Below are 20,320 nucleotides of genomic sequence, written 5' to 3'. Positions count from 1 at the left end.
AAAATGCTGTATCTCAAATACTGGGGTTTGACTGAATAGGCCTCGACTGCACTGTAGCAACATCTGCTTGTAAAAGGTCACTAATTACAGGAATGCTTTGTGACCAGTTCTCTCAGGATAAAATGAAACATTGAATGTCTGAGCTGAATTTGACACCAGGCATCAATGTCTACTTAGATTTGTTTGCTCCATCTGATTGACTAGTACTCTTGGGAAATCTGGTGGCTTGTCTATTGGGAAATTTCTCCTCTAATGTGAGGCAACATTGAAGTTCCTACTGCAGTGTTGCATCATGGTCCAAGTCACAGGACTACTGGAGTTGTTATATGGGTAGAGGAAGTGGTCCTGGAGTCTCGGTATTAACCATGCTGACATTTCACAACTTGATAACATTGTCCTCAAATGGTTTGTGTTGATTCTGCAATTATTCAGAAATGTGATGGCTGCCTGAATTATTCAGTGTGCCCTCAAGGTCCTCAGTCTATTTTTTGTCAATTTCAGTCATGATGCAGCCCCTTGCACTGGCTACCATTTAGTTGATGTTGTGTTGCCAGTAGTTTAAATTTAGCGAGTGGAGACCACAAGCTCTCTATATTCTCTGGGTCACCATGGGCTTGGTCAGTATTGCAGTAAAGAGGGCCTCGGCACACTAAGTATTTACCACAGTCTTGACCTGCCAATTTGAGTGATCAATTTAGATAAGTATTTGTAACTGTAACTTGAGTTTACTGAATGCTTCGTCTTTCTTGTCCTGTAAATAGTTAACTGACTTGCTGGTAGTGAGCGTCTCCTGTCCTCACTCACTAAACCCATGAACCTGATTTCACGCGTCAAGAAATTGTTGGGTTTGGCAAAACCCCCAAGATCAGGGGATCGCAACCCTGTGTCCTCAGACTCTTGTTAATCGTGGGGGTCCATGGCATAAAGGTTGGGGCCCCTGCTCTAGAGAAACAACATCTTCGTTGCAATACTGAAGTTCTGTACTCCTGGATTAGTCATGTTTAGCCAAGTTATGTCATACAAGATGACAAACAGTGGAATCTTCCTGGTTTTTTTACAAAATGACAAACACACTTTACCTCGCTCTAGTTGGTCTATTCCCATCACTGCTATTGTACACATTGAAAACTCGTCCCCAGCCACTGGCTTCTCAGGGACTCCCAGCTTGTGTAATTTCTTGCTCCAACTATGGATCAGTAGAGGAATTGGATCAAGTTTGTCATTCAACCATACACATACAGCCAAACAAAACATGTTCCTCAGGCCAAAGTGCAAAACACAGTTTCACCAGTCACTTAGTACAAAGCACAATAGCATATACAGTAATTAAGGTAGAAAAATGGTTATTAAAAAGTCCAAGTTCCCTGAGTCTCATGGCCTGTAGATTAAAGGTGTATATGATGTCCTGGAGCCATGTTTCTGCCAACACAAGTATGCAGCATTTGCTCATCGCTTGCTAGTTCAACTGGAGATGAATGCAATGCAGCTTGTCTTTCACTGAGTGAACACTGGTGGGATAGCACCAGCAGCAGTCCTGCTATGCCAGTGCCCTCTTTCTCCCCCCCCCCCCCCACAGCCTCTAGTATCTTCTCCTTGGGCAGCTACAGCAGGTGACCCTGCGTAATGAGGCTGTGGTCTACACAACATTTGTCACATGCCCATTGAAACAGTGAAATGCATTGTTTTAGTCAACGATCGACGGTCGAGGAGGTGCTGGAGGCTGCCTGTAAGCGTCATCATGCTTCTGGCACTAACAGCATGCTCAGTCACAGGGGGAACATACAGAAATAGTATCATAATTACTGGTGTTGCAAAATTGTGCTAACCACTACACTGAATTGGTTAGATGACTGTTGGCAACAAGACAGAATAGGCCTTCTCCAAGGCAAGGGGGAGGGGTGGAATCCCCAATAGTTGGGTTACTCCTAGCATAAGGTGGTTTGGGTTGGTGAAATGTGACTGGGTTTACTCATAGTGCTGTCCCAATCATCAATAACTTGCATGTGGCTTGGTTTGTTCAGTGGAATATTTGCAATTGCTAACAGGTAAGAAATGTTCACAAATACATCCAAGACCAACTGTATTCTTGTCACTTAATTGTATTACTGTTGCTGAGGATCCCACTGGTATCCTGAGGTGGGTTTGTGCTGGCATGGCATTGACCAAGCCAACCACATTAATGATTAACAAACCAGGGCGTGTGTATCTGTGCTTCAGAACAGCACAAGCAAACTTGGAAGTTAACACAGATCCAGCATGTCATCTAAAACTTTGAACTTCTATAGATGTGGTGGATTCTTATTCTTACAGAAACACCTGCATGATGCTAAGCTAGGGCACATCATCAGTGATGTTACCTGGGGTCGTCAGGTGTTTCAGGTCTTTCAACAACATACATCCTCACCTAGGTGACCTGACTGGTGTTGATCAGACCCCAGCCTGTGCCCCAGCAGCATCCCACGGATCTGCCCTCTTTATCCGGAGCCATCTTGATGCTTTCTCTGTTGCATCTGTGGTGGCAGAAATGGCTCTCCTTCTCTCTCCTGTGATTCCAAGTGCAGTGTGTACCTTGCAGAGTGACTGGCCTGCAAAGCCACGACACCCAACCTCCATGGGCCAACACTTTGCTCTCCAGCCTCTTCTTTAGCAGTTATTCTTCAGATCTTCATACTTGGCTCTTTTCTGCTCGTAGGCCTCCTCCATGCGTTCTTCCCAAGGCACGGTAAGCTCAAACATAAGAACATGCTTCGATGAGTCGGACCACAACACAATGTCGGGCCGCAATGTAGTCTCTGTGATGTGGGGAGGAAACTGCAGCTGTTTTCCCAGGTCTGCTTTCAGCTTCCAGTCCTGCGCAGTGAAGAACAACCCGGTTGCTTTCTGGTGTTCTGTTGGTCTTTCCCCCTCTTTGACAAAGCAGATGGTATTCTTGACCGGACTTGTTTTCCGGCAGATGTTAAGGGTGCTGCAGATTGTCGCAGCAGTTGTCCAGAGGACCTGATCATGCCAGCACCGATGACGGCCATCTGCAAGAGCTCTGGGGCAGCAGCTCAGAATATGCTCTAGCGTACCGGTCTTCTCACAGAGGGGGCAAACTGGTCGTTCTGCAGGGCCCCAGCAGTGCAGGTTGGATGGGCTAGGAAGGACGTCATAAACAGCCTGGATAAGGAACTTGATGTGGTATGGATCCACCTTCCAGAGATCATTCCACATGATCTTTCGCTCGATCACCTGCTCCCATTTGGTTCAGGCTCCTTGCTGTTTCATTGCCACTGCTCTGCTGGTCCTCTCCTCCTCCACAGCTGCCCTTACTTCATTCCGGACCAGTTCTCGTCACTCTTTCCCTTGTACTTTCAGTATATTGACTGGTTGATTCACGCTTGGTATAGAGCCCTCAAATACAGAAAGTAGTGAATACAGACCAGCCCATCATGGGTAAAGTGCTCCACACCATTGAGCACATCTAACAGCTGTTGCAGGAAAGCAGCATCCAACATCAAGGACCCCCCCACCGTCCAGGTTATCTCCTCCTCTATGGCCATCAGGAAGAAGGTACAGGAGCCTTGGGACCAGTATCAGGTTCAGGAACAGCTGTAACCCCTCACCATCAGACTGCTGAGCCAGAGGTGTTAACTTCAATCTCGCAACACTGAACTGATTCCACAACCTATAGGCTGACTTTTAAGGTGTTCCTTATTGATTATTTTTATATTTTTGTATTTGAAATTTGTCTTTTTCACATTGTCATGTGTGCAGTTTTCCATTGTTTTTTCTGTTAATACCTGCAAGAAAATTAATCTCGGTAGCATGGTGACAATTGTACTTTGATAATACTTTGGTTCTTTAACAAATTGACTGAACTTTGTAGCAGGTAATGGGAAATGCTAATTGCACCTCTTGGACCAGGAGTTCCCAACCTAGGGTCCATGCACTGCTTGTTTAATGGTATTGGTCCATGGCATAAAGTTGGGAACCCCTGGTTTAGGAAATGTGAGCTTCATTAGCCTCCTATCTAATTCAGTCCTTTCCATTGCGGCCTGACAAAAGTTTTGTACAGATGCAGTGTGACTTCCAAGTTTTATTCAAGGCCCTGACTGGAAAAGACAAGCATACTGGTTTTTTAATCCTACCTACTGGTTGTCAGGAGCTATGGACTTGGATCCTAAGATCCATCTGTACAATGTCTGCCAAGGGTTCTGACATTCTCTGTATTTACTCCTGCATTAGACTTCAATAAATGGATCCTCTTGCACATCTGGGTTAACCTATCTGCTATTTCTCTGGTAGTGTAACAGATAGCACAATGCTATTAGATTATGAAGACACGTAGTCCCCTTTTATTGTCATTTAGTAATGCATGCATTAAGAAATGATACATTATTTCCTCCAGTGTGATGTCACAAAAACACAGGACAAACCAAGACTGAAAAAACTGACAAAACCACGTAATTATACATATAGTTACAACAGTGCACAATACCATAACTTGAAGAAGAAAGTCCATGAGCACAGTAAAGTTCAAAGTTTCTCAAATGTCCCACATCTCATGCAGATGGGAGAGGGGAGGAAAAACTCTCCCTGCCATGCCGACCACAGTCTGACTCTGAGTCATCCAAAAACTTTGAGCTCTGATCGGCTCTCAACACTGAGTACTAAGCATCAGCTCTGTCTGAGTGATTTGACCTCTTTCTCGGTTGCCAAAAGCAGGCAAGGCCGGGGATTTTGAGGCCTACCCTCAAAGATTCTCGACCCCACAGTAACGACAGCAGCGGACGGGCATTTCAGAAATTTCTCCAGATGTTCCTCTGTGCTTTCATGTCTAATACACATTCTTAGTGGGTATCTCATGTGCAGTTATACAGATGAGCTAAGAGCAAAGGCAGAGTGGGAAGGAAAAGGGACGGTTTCACGATCAAAATTACTTGACAGACTTCAAAGTAAGTCAATTCTATTTTTCAACAAAAAAGTAAATGATGCTAGGCAGACTAATCAAAAAAACTTATGAACATTTAAAACTTGGCAGTAGTTAGAAAAGGAAAGGAATTATCATATTGGGGGTTATTTGAGGCATTGCGCACTAGACGACGATGTTCACGTGATTTGTGATACAACAATCTGCTGGAGGAAGTCTGGATAAAACGTTTCAAGTGGAAATGGGGAAGAATCGTCGTGTGTTTTTGGTCAAAACACTTTCAGTTCTTCAGGAGATTAGTGTGCAAACTTAAAGCACACGGTATTGGGGGTAAGGTATTGATGTGAATAGAGAATTGGTTGGCAGACAGGAAGCAAAGAGTGGGAATAAACAGGACTTTTTCAGAATGGTAGGCAGTGACAAGTGGGGTACCGCAAGGCTCAGTGCTGGGACCCCAGTTGTTTACAATATATATAAATGACTTGGATGAGGGAATTAAATGCAGCATCTCCAAGTTTGCAGATGACACGAAGCTGGGCGGCAGTGTTAGCTGTGAGGAGGATGCTAAGAGGCTGCAGGGTGACTTGGATAGGTTAGGTGAGTGGGCAAATTCATGGCAGATGCAATTTAATGTGGATAAATGTGAGGTTATCCACTTTGGTGGCAAAAACAAGAAAACAGATTATTATCTGAATGGTGGCTGATTAGGAAAAGGGGAGGTGCAACAAAACCTGGGTGTCATTATACACCAGTCATTGAAAGTGGGCATGCAGGTAGAGCAGGCAGTGAAAAAGGCGAATGGTATGCTGGCATTCATAGCAAGAGGATTCGAGTACAGGAGCAGGGAGGTACTACTGCAGTTGTACAAGGCCTTGGTGAGACCACACCTAGAGTATTGTGTGCAGTTTTGGCCCCCTAATCTGAGGAAAGACATTCTTGCCATAGAGGGAGTACAAAGAAGGTTCACCAGATTGATTCCTGGGATAGCAGGACTTTCATATGATGAAAGACTGGATGAACTAGGCTTATACTCGTTGGAATTTAGAAGATTGAGGGGGGATCTTATTGAAACGTATAAAATCCTAAAGGGATTGGACAGGCTAGATGCAGGAAGATTGTTCCCGATGTTGGGGAAGTCCAGAATGAGGGGTCACAGTTTGAGGATAAAGGGGAAGCCTTTTAGGACTGAGATGAGGAAAAACTTCTTCACACAGAGAGTGGTGAATCTGTGGAATTCTCTGCCACAGGAAACAGTTGAGGCCAGTTCATTGGCTATATTTAAGAGGGAGTTGGATATGGCCCTTGTGGCTAAAGGGGTCGGGGGGGTATGGAGGGAAGGCTGGTGCAGGGTTCTGAGTTGGATGATCAGCCATGATCGTACTGAATGGTGGTGCAGGCTCGAAGGGCCGAATGGCCTACTCCTGCACCTATTTTCTATGTTTCTATATCTATCTCCATCAAATCAGAAATTGTCCACGGTCCCTATTTAACAGATACAACATCATTTTTCACCGGAGAGCTGCGCACACGCGATGCGCTGCCATCTTCTCCCACCTATTACAGCTTGGAGTTGGAGTTCAATTGTCATCTGTAAGCAGTCTGTACTTCCCTGTGGAATATGTTGGTTTTCTCCAGGTACGGTTTCTTCCTGCAGTCCAAGAAACTACTGGTTTGTAGATTAATTGGTCATGTAAGTTGTCCTGTGATCAGGGTCATTGAACAGCCCATCCAGACTAACACTATCTCATAGTGGTAATGCATACAGGCTCTTTGGCCCATCTAGTCCATGCTGAAACTATTTAAACTGTCTACTCCCATCGACCTACATCGGGACCATAGCCCTCCATATCCCTACTATTCATATACCTATCCAAATGTCTCCAACAGTGAAATTGTGCTCACATGGACACTTGTGCTGGCAATCTCAAACTTTTCACCTTTACCCTTAAACCATGACCTTTGGTTGTAGTCCCCCACAACCTCTGGAAAAATGCTTGTTTACCCTATCTATTCTATGCCCCCTTGTAATTTTGTATACCTCTATCAAATCTCCTCTCGATCGTCTACATTCTGAACAGTGCAGTCCTAACCTTTTCAATCTTTCCATATAACACAGGTCCTCCAGTCCTGGCAATATCCTTGTAAACTACTTCTGTACTCTTTTCAACCTTGTTTACATCTTTCCTGTAGGTAGGTGACCAAAACTGCATACAATACTTCAAATTGGGCCTTACCAACATCTTGCAGAACTTTAATGTAACATCCCATCTCCTGAACTTGATTTATGAAGGCTGAAGTAAGTTTAAGTAAGAAATGTAGTGCAAAACAGTGAGGCAGTGTTCATGGAACTTTCAGAAATCTGGTGGAGGGGCAGAAGCTGTTCCTAAAACGGCGTCTTCAGGCTCCTGTACATCCTCGGTGGTAGCCATGAGTGGATGTCTCCCCTGGGTGATGCGTGTCCTTGGAGATGAATGCCACTTTGCAGAGGCATTGCCTTCTGAAGGTGTCTTTGATGCTGGGGCAGCAATCGCCTATGATAGAGTTGGGTGAGTTTGACCTTCTGCGGTTTTTTCCAATCCTGTGTAGTGGCTCCTCCTTACCAGATGGTGATGCAACAGATAGAATGCTGTCCACTGTATCTGTAGAAATCTGCTGCAGTCTTTGACATGGCAAATCGTAGCTCTTAATGAAATAGTTAATGTACTTTTCTAATTGCATCACATGCAACAGGTCAAAATGGAGATGTTTCTACAAAGGGATTGGTTGAGAAGAAACTGCGTAATTTCCTTTGGACTGTGTAGGATTTTTCAGAAGTTTCTCATTGAGTCCTGTTGCAGATGGTGTGCTGGTAAAAATGGAATTGATTTGGTAGTAATGAAGATCAGTCCTTCTGTCACAGATCATTACCATCTGCCACCTTCCTATGGAAGATGTAGATTTGCAGATCCAGTACACCTTGAATTGCATAGACTAAGAATTTCTCAAGCTGCTGTTTCCAGTTCCCATTGTTCTGACTTGCTACCTAATGTTGGTTGTCCATCGTATCCAACAACGAGACCTGTACGAGAGTTTTTAAAGTGGAAAAGCCTTTGTACTAGGACAGTTCCATTCTCATGACCTCAAGTCTGGGTGCAGTGATGTGTAGTTGTCGCAAATAGCAGTCTGCCCTGCTTGCTGTGGATGACCATGTCTGCTTCTGTGCCTTGTAATACCCTTCATTGTCCAGTGTTGCAGAACCACTTTCCTGGCCACTGGTCTCATCTGCCCAGTCCACTGAAGCTGACTGGCATGTCCCCATCTCACCAGCTACTCCCACCTGGTTTAACCTGCTTGTTGAAGCAGAGTACTGGGTGCAGCTGCTGTTGCATGCAAACAGCTATTTGGGGCCACAGAGCGGGGCGTCCAGAGGGACCCAAAAGCGAGCCCTTCACTTGAGGTGCTACCCCTCCCTGGGCATGCCATACAACCCACTACCAAAGCTACCTAGAAGTTTTTGACTAATGCACCAGTGTGTCCTTTTTTCTACAAATTATGAAATCCAGCATCTTGTACAACTGGTATTAAACTTGGTGTGAGCCAGTGTTTGATTTTTTTCTCTCTGTTTAGCCCTAGGAGCGGCTTATGGGACAGCTAAGAGTGGTACAGGAATTGCGGCCATGTCGGTCATGAGGCCTGAGTTAATCATGAAATCCATCATTCCAGTGGTCATGGCAGGTATCATTGCTATCTATGGACTGGTAGTGGCAGTATTAATTGCCAACTCACTCACAGAAAAGATAACATTATTTAAGTAAGTATCTGGGTCAGATATCTACTGTCTTGTATTAAATGAAGTTTGTTTCTGAGCATCAAAATGAACAGGTGTGGAAGGTAGTCTATTCATTGAGCCCATGTACAGCATCTTTTAATATTTAATATGAAATATTCAGTAATCCTTGCTGTGTGCTCATAACAATGTTAAGTTTTTATTCCATTTTGTATGCGGTCTTCTAAAAGTATGGCCCTGATTGTCTTTAAAGTATTTATGGTTTTATCATATTAACTACTCCCATGTCTAAAGGAAATTGAGGATTACAGACCTGCTAATGGGCAATAATAGCTGGGTCATCAATTTTAAAAGCCTTTGGCTGAAATATGTGCAAAAGGACAAAGGAACAAAGTTTGAACTGGGGGATGTGGTGTGGACCTAAGATATTTGTCACGAATTAGATGAGAACAGTGATTGCCAGAAATTGAGCATATTGATGGCCATAGCTAGTGGAATATCAGAGCTTGATCAGATTTGGTGGTTGATCTGTCATGGGCCTGCCGAGGAGGGTTGTCTTTGTTACATTATTTATCCAGATGCTCGTGGATGAAAGAGCATTACGGTGAGGGGAGTTGAGTAAATTAATCATAAGACCATAAGATATAGGAGCAGAAGTAGGCCATTTGGCCCATCAAGTCTGCTCCACCATTCAATCATGAGTTGATCCAATTCTTCCAGTCATCCCCACTCCCCTGCTTTCACCCCATACCCTGTGATGCCCTAGCTAATCAGAGCCTTAAATACACCCAATGTCTTGGCCTCCACATCTGCTGGTGGCAACAAATTTCATAGATTTACCACCCTCTGACTAAAGTAATTTCTGTTTCTCAGTTCAAAAAGGACATCCTTTAATCCTGAAGTCATGCCCTTTGTCCTAGACTCCCCTGCCATGGGAAATAACTTTGCCATATCTAATCTGTTCAGGCCTTCCTATGAGATTTCCCCCAGCCTCCCTATTCTCTTGAACTCCAGGGAATACAGCTGAAGAGCAGCCAGATGTTACTCATATGGTAACCCTTTCATTCCTGGAATCATTCTTGTGAATTTTCTCTGATCCCTCTCCAATGTCAGTATATACTTTCTAAATTAGGGAGCCCAAAACTGCGCACAATACTGTGTGGTTGCACAAGTGCCTTATGAGCAAACATGAGGAATTCTACAGATGCTGGAAATTCAAGCAACACACAAAGTTGCTGGTGAATGCAGCAGGCCAGGCAGCATCTCTAGGAAGAGGTACAGTTGATGTTTTGGGCCGAGACCCTTTGTCAGGACTGTACCTCTTCCTAGAGATGCTGCCTGGCCTGCTGTGTTCACCAACAACTTTGATGTGTGTTGCTTGCCTTATAGAGCCTCAACATTACATCCCTGCTCTTTTATTCAATACCTCTAGAAATGAATGCCAGTATTGTACTTGCCTTCTTCACAACTGACTCAACCTGGAGGTTAACCTTTAGGGTATCTTGCATAAGGACTCCCAAATCCCTTTGCATTTTGAATTCTCTCCCCATCTAAACAATAATCTGCCAGTTTCTTTCTTCCACCAAAGTGCATAACCATACACTTTCCAACATTGTATTTCATTTGCCACTTTGCCCATTCCCCTAAACCATCTAAGTCTCTCTGCAGGCTCAGTTTCCTCAACACTACCCACTCCTCCACCTATCTCTGTATCATCTGCAAACAGCCACAAATCCATTAATACCGTAGTCCAAATCATTAACATACATCGTAAAAAGCAGCGGTCCTAATCGTGGAGCAAGTTGGAAGGTCAGCACAACATTTTGGGGTGACATGCTTGCACAGTTGCGTTCTGTGGTAGGGAATTTAAAATACTAGAGGGTGTAGGGTTTGGGTGACAAATGAGACTGAGTGGTGTGCTTTCCCCACAGTGATCAGTATGGAATGAACTTCCAGAGGAAAATAGAAGTGAGGACACAAGATGGGTACATAGGAAGCCTGTATACAGGCAAAGGGATTGACTAGGTGGGCACCATGGTTTGCAAAGTTGAGTTGGGCCAATGGACCTGTTTCTGTGCTGTGAGTGTGTGGTAGCTAGTCACTTGAGTGTATCTGCTTTGCCAGTGCTTTATAGTTTAGTGACTAGTACTAACATCAATTGGACAGGTGTTAACCCCCAAGTCTTTAGCAGAGATGGGTTAAAAACCACTGGGCTGCAGTTGTCATGTCATATAGGGTTTTGGCCTTGGTTTGTGTTTCCCTGTGACTTGGGCATCTGGACATTTTCCAAAAGAACTTTGTCGGAGCTTTCAGGCTCTAGCTAGATTACTGAAGTTGTTCTAAGTAGCAAGAAAAAGGTAATAATTGGGGGGGGGGGGCGGGGGAGGAAAGGGCAGATGTACCAAATGGGTACTTTGCACCTGTCTTCACTGTGGAAGATGCTAGCTATGCCAGAGGTCGGAATGTTGGTGAGCAGAAGTGGGTGTCATTGCTATTACAAAGGGAGAAAGTGCTAGGCAAACTCAAAGGTCTTGAGGTGGGTCAGTCAGCTGGGCCAGATGGACTACATCTCAGAGCCCTGAGAGGTTATTGAAGAGATAATGGATTCATTGGTTATGATCTTTCAAGAATTACTTGATTCTGGCATGGTCCTGGAGTACTGAAAGATTGAAAATACCACTCCACTTTTTAAAGGGAGGGGAAGCAAAAGGAGGAATTGTAGGCCAGTTAGCCTAACCTCAGTGGTTGGGAAAGTGTTGGAGTCTATAAGAGGATGAGGTTTCGAGGTACTAGGAGACAAAGGGTAAAATAAATCGAACTCAGCATGATTTCTGTAAAGGGAAATCTTGCCTGACAAATCTGTTAGTTCTTTAAGGAAGTAATAAGCAGGGTTGGCAAAGAGGTAGTGGATGTCATTTACTTGGATTTTTGGAAGGCATTGGATAAGGTGCCACACATGAAGCTGCTCAGTAAGATGAAATACTATCAGGAGAGATGCATGGATAGAGGAGTGACTGACGGGCAGGAGGCAGTAAGTGGGAATAAAGGGGACTTTTCTGGTTGGCTGCCAGTGACTAGTGGTATTGGGACTGCTACTTTTCAAACTGTCAATGATTTGGATAATGGACTTGATGACTTTGTGGCAAAGTTTGCAGATGATACAAATGGGTGGAGGGGTAGGTAGTGCTGAGGAAGCAATGTGAACACAGCAGGACTTGGATAAATTGGAGGAATGGGCATAAGTGGCAGATGAAATGGTGTTGGGAAATGTGTGATAGTGCATTTTGGTAAAAGGAACAATAGTGTAGACTATCTAAATGGGGAAAAGGTTCAAACATCAGATGCAGAGGGACTTGGGAATCCTTGTGCAAGACTCCCATACAGGCTGAGTGTGGTAAAGAAGACAAATGCAACGTTGGCATTTATTTCAAAGAGAATAAAAATAGAAGCAAGGAAATGATGCTGAGCCTTTAAGATGTGTCAGGCCACACTTAGGAATATTGTCAAGAGTTTTGGACCCTATATCTCAAAGGATGTGTTCTCATTGGAGAGACCAGAGGCAGCTCATGGGGGTGATTCCAGGAATTGAGGGGTTAACAAGGAGTGTTTGGCAGCTTTGGCCCTGTACTCACTTCATTTATTAGAATGCAGGGGGATCTCATTGAAACCTACCAAATGTTGAAGGGACTAGATGGGGGTATGTGGAGAGGATGTGGGGCTATCCAGAACTGGAGGGCACAGCTTCAAAATTGAGGGGTGACCTTTTAGAACAGGTAACGAAGATTTTTAGCCATAGTAAATCTCTGGAATGTTCTGCCGTAGACTCAGTCTGTGTAGACTCTCACGCCAAGTCCATGTGAAGATTTAAGGTGGAAGTTGATAGTTTCCTGATGGTCAGGGCATCCAGGGATTTGACGAAGGCAATTGTATGGGGTTGAATGGGATCTGGGATCAGCCATGATGAAATGGCAGAGTGAACTTGATGGGCTGAATGGCCTAATTCTGCTCCTGTCTTGTGATCTAAAACAAGTGGATTGTCAGATTTTTCCCCCCCCCCCAGGGTTGAAATGATTAATATGAGGGGCATAACTAAGATGACTGATGTGCCCCCCCCCCAATACTTTCCTCCAGAGGTAAGTTTGGTATGTGGAACGTGCTGTCAGGAATGGTGGTAGAGGCAGATGCATCAGGGACATTTAAGACTCCTGGGTATACACATGATAGAAAAATGAGTTGTGTGGGAGCAAAGAGTCAGATTGATCTTGTAGTAGGTTAAGGGGTTGGCTGAACAGTTCCATACACCTTTATGGCCAATCGATCAATCACTAAATTACAAAACAACTTGAATTGCTTCCTCTATAGTTAAAAGATCCTTTGTTCACTGGTTGCCCCAGTAACCTGGAGACATTTCTACTGTGGATTCTTGTTAGTTGGGCCTTTGGTTAATCGGGCAGTTGCTTATTCATTCCTATTTATCCAGTGTGCTGATACGCTGTTCCTTTGACAGTAAATGAGCAAAGTCAGCACAGACACCTAGTGTAGATAACGGACTGCCTTCATACAATGCTGTCAATTATTGCATCCTCGATTTTTTTTTGTTGTAACTTTCAAGGTGATTGTCCATACCTTTAAATTCTTTGTGGTTTCTACCTAACTTGTAGTAAAGTGGTTTCATTTTTCAGTCCTGGCTGATTCTGACATCTCCAAGCTTGGATACTTGAAACTGCAGTAAGCAAACAATTCTGAAATGTCTTGCTGCTTGTATCTCTCCAACTATCAATGACCAAAAAAAACACTGCTTTTTAAACACGTGCAAATGACAGTATTTAAACTGTTCTAAGCACAGTGTAGTGTAATGGCCACACAAGTGGGCACATGTGATGCTAGTTGGGAACTGTTTGGCAACAGCCTCCTGCCCCTATTAAGCAGTATAGTGTCCAATAAGCAAAGGTAATTCCAACTATTTTCTGTTTTTGTTCTTTGAGTTGTCCCAAATAAGCAGCTGCATCAACTGAGGGCCCAATTAACTGGAATCCACTATATAAATATCCCTGGGATACTGGGGCAACCTTTGGTTGTCCCATCAAAATCCAATGATGACATCCACTCCTTTCACAGTGAGATCTTTGACTATACAGTCCTATCCTGGACCCACAAGCTCTATTGCAGGTAGGACATGTATATGTGGTAGTGGTGGCAACCATGGCTGCATTTCTCCTGGCTCTCTTCTGCTGTCTTCTGGTTGTTCTTTCCATCTCCAGAATATGAACTCCGTCCCTACACAGCTGTCACCTAGTGGTACGGTCAGCAGCAACATCCTCCAGGTCCTCGGGTCTGATCTTGCACTTAAAGCATTCTTCATCTGATCCTCAAGGCACTTCTTCAGCCCTCCAGCTGAGCGTCGACCATGATGTAGCTGGCCGTATAACCCTCTGCGGGGTAGCCGACATGGGGGCATCCTTATCACGTGCCCCAGCCACTGCAGCTGGTGCTGGGTGATCATGGCCTCAATACTCCTGCAGTTGGTCTTTTAACTATATGGAGGAAGCAATTTTAAGTTTGTAATTGAGCGATTGGGTGAATGAGCCTAAAGGTGCATTTGCTCATTACAATGTGGAGCCAGTGTTTTGATGGCATTGCTTTTAGTGAAATGGCTGTTGGTATGGTACCTGGACGAGTTATTTGACTAGTCAGTGCTGCTGAGCTCCACGGTGGAAGGGGTGCCACACTGGGGTGTCTTGTGATTTGCCATTGTCCTGTGAAACGTTGCAGTACTACCTTCACATGGGTGTGAGCACTCAGCTGTTGTACTGACACTTCTCATTGGATCTGAGCATTTTTGGGTTTATCATGTTTAAGTAACATGAAGGTCATGGCCTAAGAATTGGATATTGAGTGTGTGCCCTTGTGGGACAAATGAGATTGGGGACTCTTCTACTTTGTATTATTGGAGGAAAGAGTTAATAGTCATAGTCATACTTGATCCCGGGGGAAATTGGTTAATGAGCAATGTACTAATGTTACTTGGCCATCTTGGAGTATAGAGCTTCATTACTAAATGGATGTGCTCGTGCTATTTTCTTGTTTAAATGTTTGTGTTGAAGTTCTTCAGCCATCTTATTAACCTCTGGTGAAGTTTACTTTGAATTTACAGTACTGTAATTGAGTTAGTACCAGGCACAGAGGATAGATTTCCAGGAATGAAATAGCTAATGGAATGAGTCATTGTAGAATAAAGTGCAGGAAGATTTTTACAGCATAGCATGTTATAAAATTTGATGTGGATCCAGCATCTCCATGTCATTGGGGAGCATGGAGTATTGGGTGTACAGAGGTGATTGGTATAGCTGCTTAGTGCTGAGATGCATGGGCTGACTCACCAACATGGTAAAGCCATGCTGCCTTGTATGTTCCCACAGCAGAGATTATTTCTATGGCCAGGTTTGCCAGTCTGGGGAGAAAATTGGATCTAGTTCTTCAGCCTACATGGACTTGGTAATGGGCCTGTAGCCTGGACAAAGTACAGAACTGATCAGGCACACTTCTCACTGGCCTGGCAAGCCCATCTGTGCCTTGCCTGGTTTGTTATGGGGGTGGTGGAGAGGAAGAGAATGATCATGACTGTCACTCAGTGAAGCTTGCTACTATGAGAAATTACTTTTCTAATAGGAGAATGGGGGGGTCTCATTGTAAACCTATGAATATTGAAAAGTTTAGGTGGTGGATGCAGAGGGGATGTTTACTGTGGGTGGGTACTGAGGGGAGTATTTAGGACCAGAGGGCACAGACTCAATAGAAGGATGTTTCTGTAGAACAGATGGGAATTTCTTCACCCAGAGGTTGCTGGATCTGGAATTCATTGCTACAAGGCTGTGTAGGCAATGTCATTGGGTGTATTTAAAGCTGAAATTGATGGGTTCTTTATTAGTTGGGGTGTCAAGGGTTGTGGGGAGAGGCAAAGAATGGGATTGAGGGACAATTCATTAGCTGTTGGAATGGCAAGTGAGACTTGATGGGCCATGGCCTAATCTGTTCTTGTCCCCTTGACTGACTGACCAGGAAAATTAACATGCTCTGTAAGGTACCACTAAGCAGAATATCTTTGGTCCTCTGGCTCTAAACCTTGCTGGCTTTTACCAACATTTGATAAGAGTAGGGGACTCCAGTATTCCTCATTCTGAATTAGTTGACTGAGGGAATCTAGTTTGGTATTGGGTATAGATGTTCTGGATATTTCCACATGCCCATCATCCAGGTACATAGGACCTTGTGCTGGTTAAGTGACAGCATATGTTATAGATCTCAACCCTTGCCTCTGAGTTTGTATGTGATCTCTGCTCTATGGTTTACTTTGTGTAAGCATAAGATAAAATCTATAATTGGAGTTCTTGCAAGATCAATAGTTTGAATTCTGGGCTATTTTCCAGATGTGCTTGTTTCATTAAACTAGTAAATTCTCCACTGAATAAATTACACTTGCTGTCTGATGTGCTTAGTTGAATTTGCTGGAGTAAACATTCATATTCTCATCGCTGCATAGGACCAAGGTCTAATTCCACATCCTCTCATATCCACCATTTGAAAACATTTTGCACAATCCTTTAGAATTTGTTTTGAGTAAGTTGTCTGTAGATTATTAACCTGCTTTAGTACAGCAGTAATTGATCTCCATGGCCTTAAACTTGCCCCATTCTTACATGGGCTTCATTCCAAATGTAAATGTGCAACATTCCCCACTGCAGTGAGATTTTTTTCTGCCTGTTTGGCCTATTGAAATTGAATAGGAAAGCTTTTAAACGCAACTGGCATGCCTCAGTGTCACACCACTCGGGTTAGTCTGAGGCAGCCTGAACCACATTAATGTGAGAAGGTGCTCAGTTACTGTATTGACAAATCATAAACAGGTTCTACAGAAGGTGGAATCCAGATTAACAATGCTGGAGGAAGTTGTCAGGTGGTATCTACCGAGGAGGACAAAGCTTTGATTTCAAGTTGGGGCCCTTCATTAAGACTGAAGTGAAGGGGGGAGAAGCTAAATAGGGTGAGGGCAGGGAGGGAGAAGTACAAGCTGGCAGGTGTTGGGTGAGACCAGTTTGTGGGGGAAGGTTAGTGGGTAGGGGAGGAGGATGAAGTGAGAAGCTGGATGGAGGAAAAAGGCCTGAAGAAGGAATCTAAGAATTGAATGTACTGAAGGAGATCATCACCTGCCAGCTTGTTCTCCTTCCCCTTCTCCACCTTATTCTGGCTTCTGCCTCCTTCCTTTCCAGTCTTGAAGGGCCTCTGCCCAGAATATCAACTGAATATCAATTCCCCTCCATAGATGATGCCTGACTCCCAACCAGTGAAAGCTTTAACTGTGTTTTGTTTGTGTTCCAGGAGCTTCCTCCAGCTGGGTGCTGGCTTGAGCGTGGGTCTGAGTGGTCTTGCTGCTGGCTTTGCTATTGGCATAGTGGGTGATGCTGGAGTACGAGGGACAGCACAGCAGCCCAGGTTATTTGTTGGAATGATCCTCATCCTGATCTTTGCTGAAGTGTTGGGTCTGTACGGCCTGATTGTCGCTTTGATCCTCTCCACCAAATAAACCCCTGCAATATAAAATTCAGCTCCATTCTTATGGTCTTAACTCCAGAATGTGTACAGTTGTCTCAATTTGGTAGTCAAATCTCTTGTAAATGCACAATGTTAGTGACTTGTCTGTGTGTGTATTTAGATATTTGGTTTTAAGAGCTGGGTGTAGTGGCTCCTGAACATGCGTGCAATTTCCAATTCATATTACTGTTGAGGAGCACTTGGATTCAATTAGAATTGTAAGTTTCATTTCACTGGATTTTTATTTAAGATTTAAAATATTCATCCATTATTATAATGAAGCAAGATTTCTGGAGTCCCCATGATATAGTAGATTGTTGCACTGTCAGTAATCGTGTTTGCTCAGATCTCCTTGGATGTAATAATTGGTAAAGATTGGATCTGATCATAGTCCTTTTGTGTGCTGGTATTGGAGTGAGTTCTACTTGTGTTTTTAACACCCTGACGCACATGTCAATGTTCCCAGTGGTAGAATGTATGCCTACTCATAAGGTGTGCACCCAAATTTGGGTTTCACATTTCTGATGTTTCCAAATAATAAAAAAAAAAAATTCCTCAACTATGTAGAAGTTGTCTGCCATTTTATTTAAAGTTGGTTTTGATTTGACAATGTAGAGTTGCAGATCCTTGGAATGTAGTGTGCTGGATTTGCCCACCTGTATTTTGCTATTTACAATTGCATTTAAGTGGTTGTGTCATTGTCAGGCATGGAGGGGCCACTGCACAGGATTGGGGGTGGGAGAGGGGTGGTTGGGAAAGCCATAGGAAGTTGTAAACTCATCCAGCTCCACGGCACTGGCCTCCCCACCACTGAGGGCATTGTCAGAAAGTATCCTTCCTCCATCCATCCATCCATTAAGGAACCCAACTCCCAGGACATACCTTCTTCTCATTCCTCCAAGGTATAGGAGCCTGAAGGCACACTATTTTGCACTAATTTACTAAATTACAATATTTTGTATTGCAGTGTACTGATGCTGCCAAGCACCGAATTTAATATGTGCCAGTGATATTAAATGTGATTCTGAATTGGGGGCAGCGCTGTAAGAAATGGTGAGCAGGAACCTGCTACAGCACCAGCAATCTGGGTTCAGTTTCAGCACCTCTCTGACTACCTGCATTTGCTCCCACAGTCTAAGGGTGTGATTGGACAGTGTGGGCTGTTTTGCTGTGCCTCTAAACAAAAATGACAGCACTGCTCATTCCTGAACTGCAGAAAGTCTGAAACTGTTAAAACAAACAACTCTTTGGCCATATTGTACAGAAGAGTAAAGTGGCCTTTCTGTATCTCAACAGTGCTTTGATTTTTTTTCCCTGCAGCCTGAATCTGCCTTCTGCATGGCTGCTGGTTACTGTAAACTGTACACAGGGAACTGCCAAACAAGACATGTTCCTTTGGACCAAGGTATACGATACACCCAACAAAGTAATATTACCAAAGTATATCAAGAAGTTAGACATTTGGCATAAGGTGTATGTATGCCAAGTAACAGTATAATGCTACTGGCACTTGTGTGATACCTGGTGGTGATATGGAATTCAGTAGTCTTGCAGCCTGGGTAGCAGAAGCTGTTTTACATCTTCATGGTCCTTGTCCTAGTGCTACGGGGGGGATCATTGATAATGCTGAATGCCCTGTATAGGCAGTGTTCCTGATAGAGATCCTTGCTCAGTCTCAGGATGTGGAGGGTGAGGTTTTTTGTGTGTGCCATACTCTGCCAGAGCCTCGGCAACCACTTTTCAAGTGGTTGTCTTGGAGGAAAGATTCTGTGAGTGGTCCCCCACGTCCTTCTCACAGTGCAGTTTTTTTTTTTACAAGGCCGAGTTGCGAGCTCGACACTCAACCGGGCACAGATGGACTGGATTTGAACTTGGGAACCTTCGCTCTGGAGTCCAGTGCTGATGTCACTGCACCACCAGCTGGTTCATATTGGTAGGTCAAATATGATGGCAGAATATCATATTAATGGTAAGACCCTTGGCAGTGTGGAGGATCAGAGGGATCTTGGGGTCATAGTCCATAGGACGTTCAAAGCAGCTGTGCAGGTTGACTCTGTGGTTAAGAAGGCATACGGTATATTGGCCTTCATCAACCGTGGGATTGAGTTTAAGAGCCAAGAGGTAATGTTACAGCTATATAGGACCCTGGTCAGACCCCACTTGGACTACTGTGCTCAGTTCTGGTCACTTCACTACAGGTAGGATGTGGAAACCATAGAAAAGGTGCAGATGAGTTTTACAAGGATGTTGCCTGGATTGGGGAGCATGCCTAATGAAAACAGGTTGAGTGAACTCGGCCTTCTCTGCTTGGAGTGAAAGAGGATGAGTGGTGACCTGATAGAGGTGTATAAGATGATGAGAGGCACTGATCGTGTGGATAGTCAGAGGCTTTTTCCCAGGGCTGAAATGGCTAACCTGAGAGGGCACAGCTTTAAGATGCTGGGGAGTAGGACAGAGGAGATGTCAGGGGTAAGTTTTTTTTTTTACGCAGAGAGTGGTGAATGCGTGGAATGGGCAGATACAATAGGGTCTTTTAAGAGACTCCTGGATAGGTACATGGAGCTTAGAAAAACAGAGGGCTATGGGTAACCCTAGGTAATTTCTAAAGTAAGGACATATTCAGCACAGCTTTGTGGGCCGAAGGGCCTGTATTGTGCTGTAGGTTTTCTGTTTCTATGTACTTGTAATAAATGAATCCAAATCTGATATTTAAATGCTGTGCCTTTAAAAATATTAGTTATTAGCCTGTACTATAAATGTCCCCAAAACATAAGCTAATAATTAACCAGCAATTGATGACAATTCCCTGTGCATTTCCCTTTATTCTATGATGCCAGTCTCTACACCCTCGATCTCACTGCTCAGTGATCACCACACGAACGTGGCCTTTTCTTCCAGGGACTTGTTTGAATCCATACCACAGCAGCATAGCTATAAGATTCATGTTCAGCCCTGCCACTGTATGTAAGGAGTAGGTATGTTCTTCCTATGACTGTGTGTGTGGGTTTCCTCTGGGTGCTTTGATTTCTTCCCACATTCTAACAACGTACGGA

At 44.0% G+C, this 20,320-nt stretch overlaps 1 protein-coding gene across 1 annotated transcript in view; it reads left to right on the top strand.

Moving 5' to 3' along the window:
* atp6v0cb (ATPase H+ transporting V0 subunit cb) overlaps window positions 1-17,826 on the top strand; it is a 29,334-nt gene extending 11,508 nt beyond the window's left edge. The window contains exons 2-3 of the mRNA XM_063059454.1: window positions 8,519-8,702; window positions 17,055-17,826. Of these exons, the coding sequence (XP_062915524.1) occupies window positions 8,519-8,702; window positions 17,055-17,259 (389 nt within the window). The 3' untranslated portion in view covers window positions 17,260-17,826. The remainder of the gene's footprint in view (window positions 1-8,518; window positions 8,703-17,054) is intronic.
* The last annotated feature ends 2,494 nt before the right edge of the window (window positions 17,827-20,320 follow it).

This window comes from Mobula hypostoma, chromosome 9 (assembly GCF_963921235.1).
Source record: "Mobula hypostoma chromosome 9, sMobHyp1.1, whole genome shotgun sequence".
In the NCBI taxonomy this organism is placed as follows: Eukaryota; Metazoa; Chordata; class Chondrichthyes; order Myliobatiformes; family Myliobatidae; genus Mobula; species Mobula hypostoma.
The sequence above is the reverse complement of the archived record's forward strand: the minus strand, read 5'-3'. Positions and strand labels throughout refer to the sequence as shown.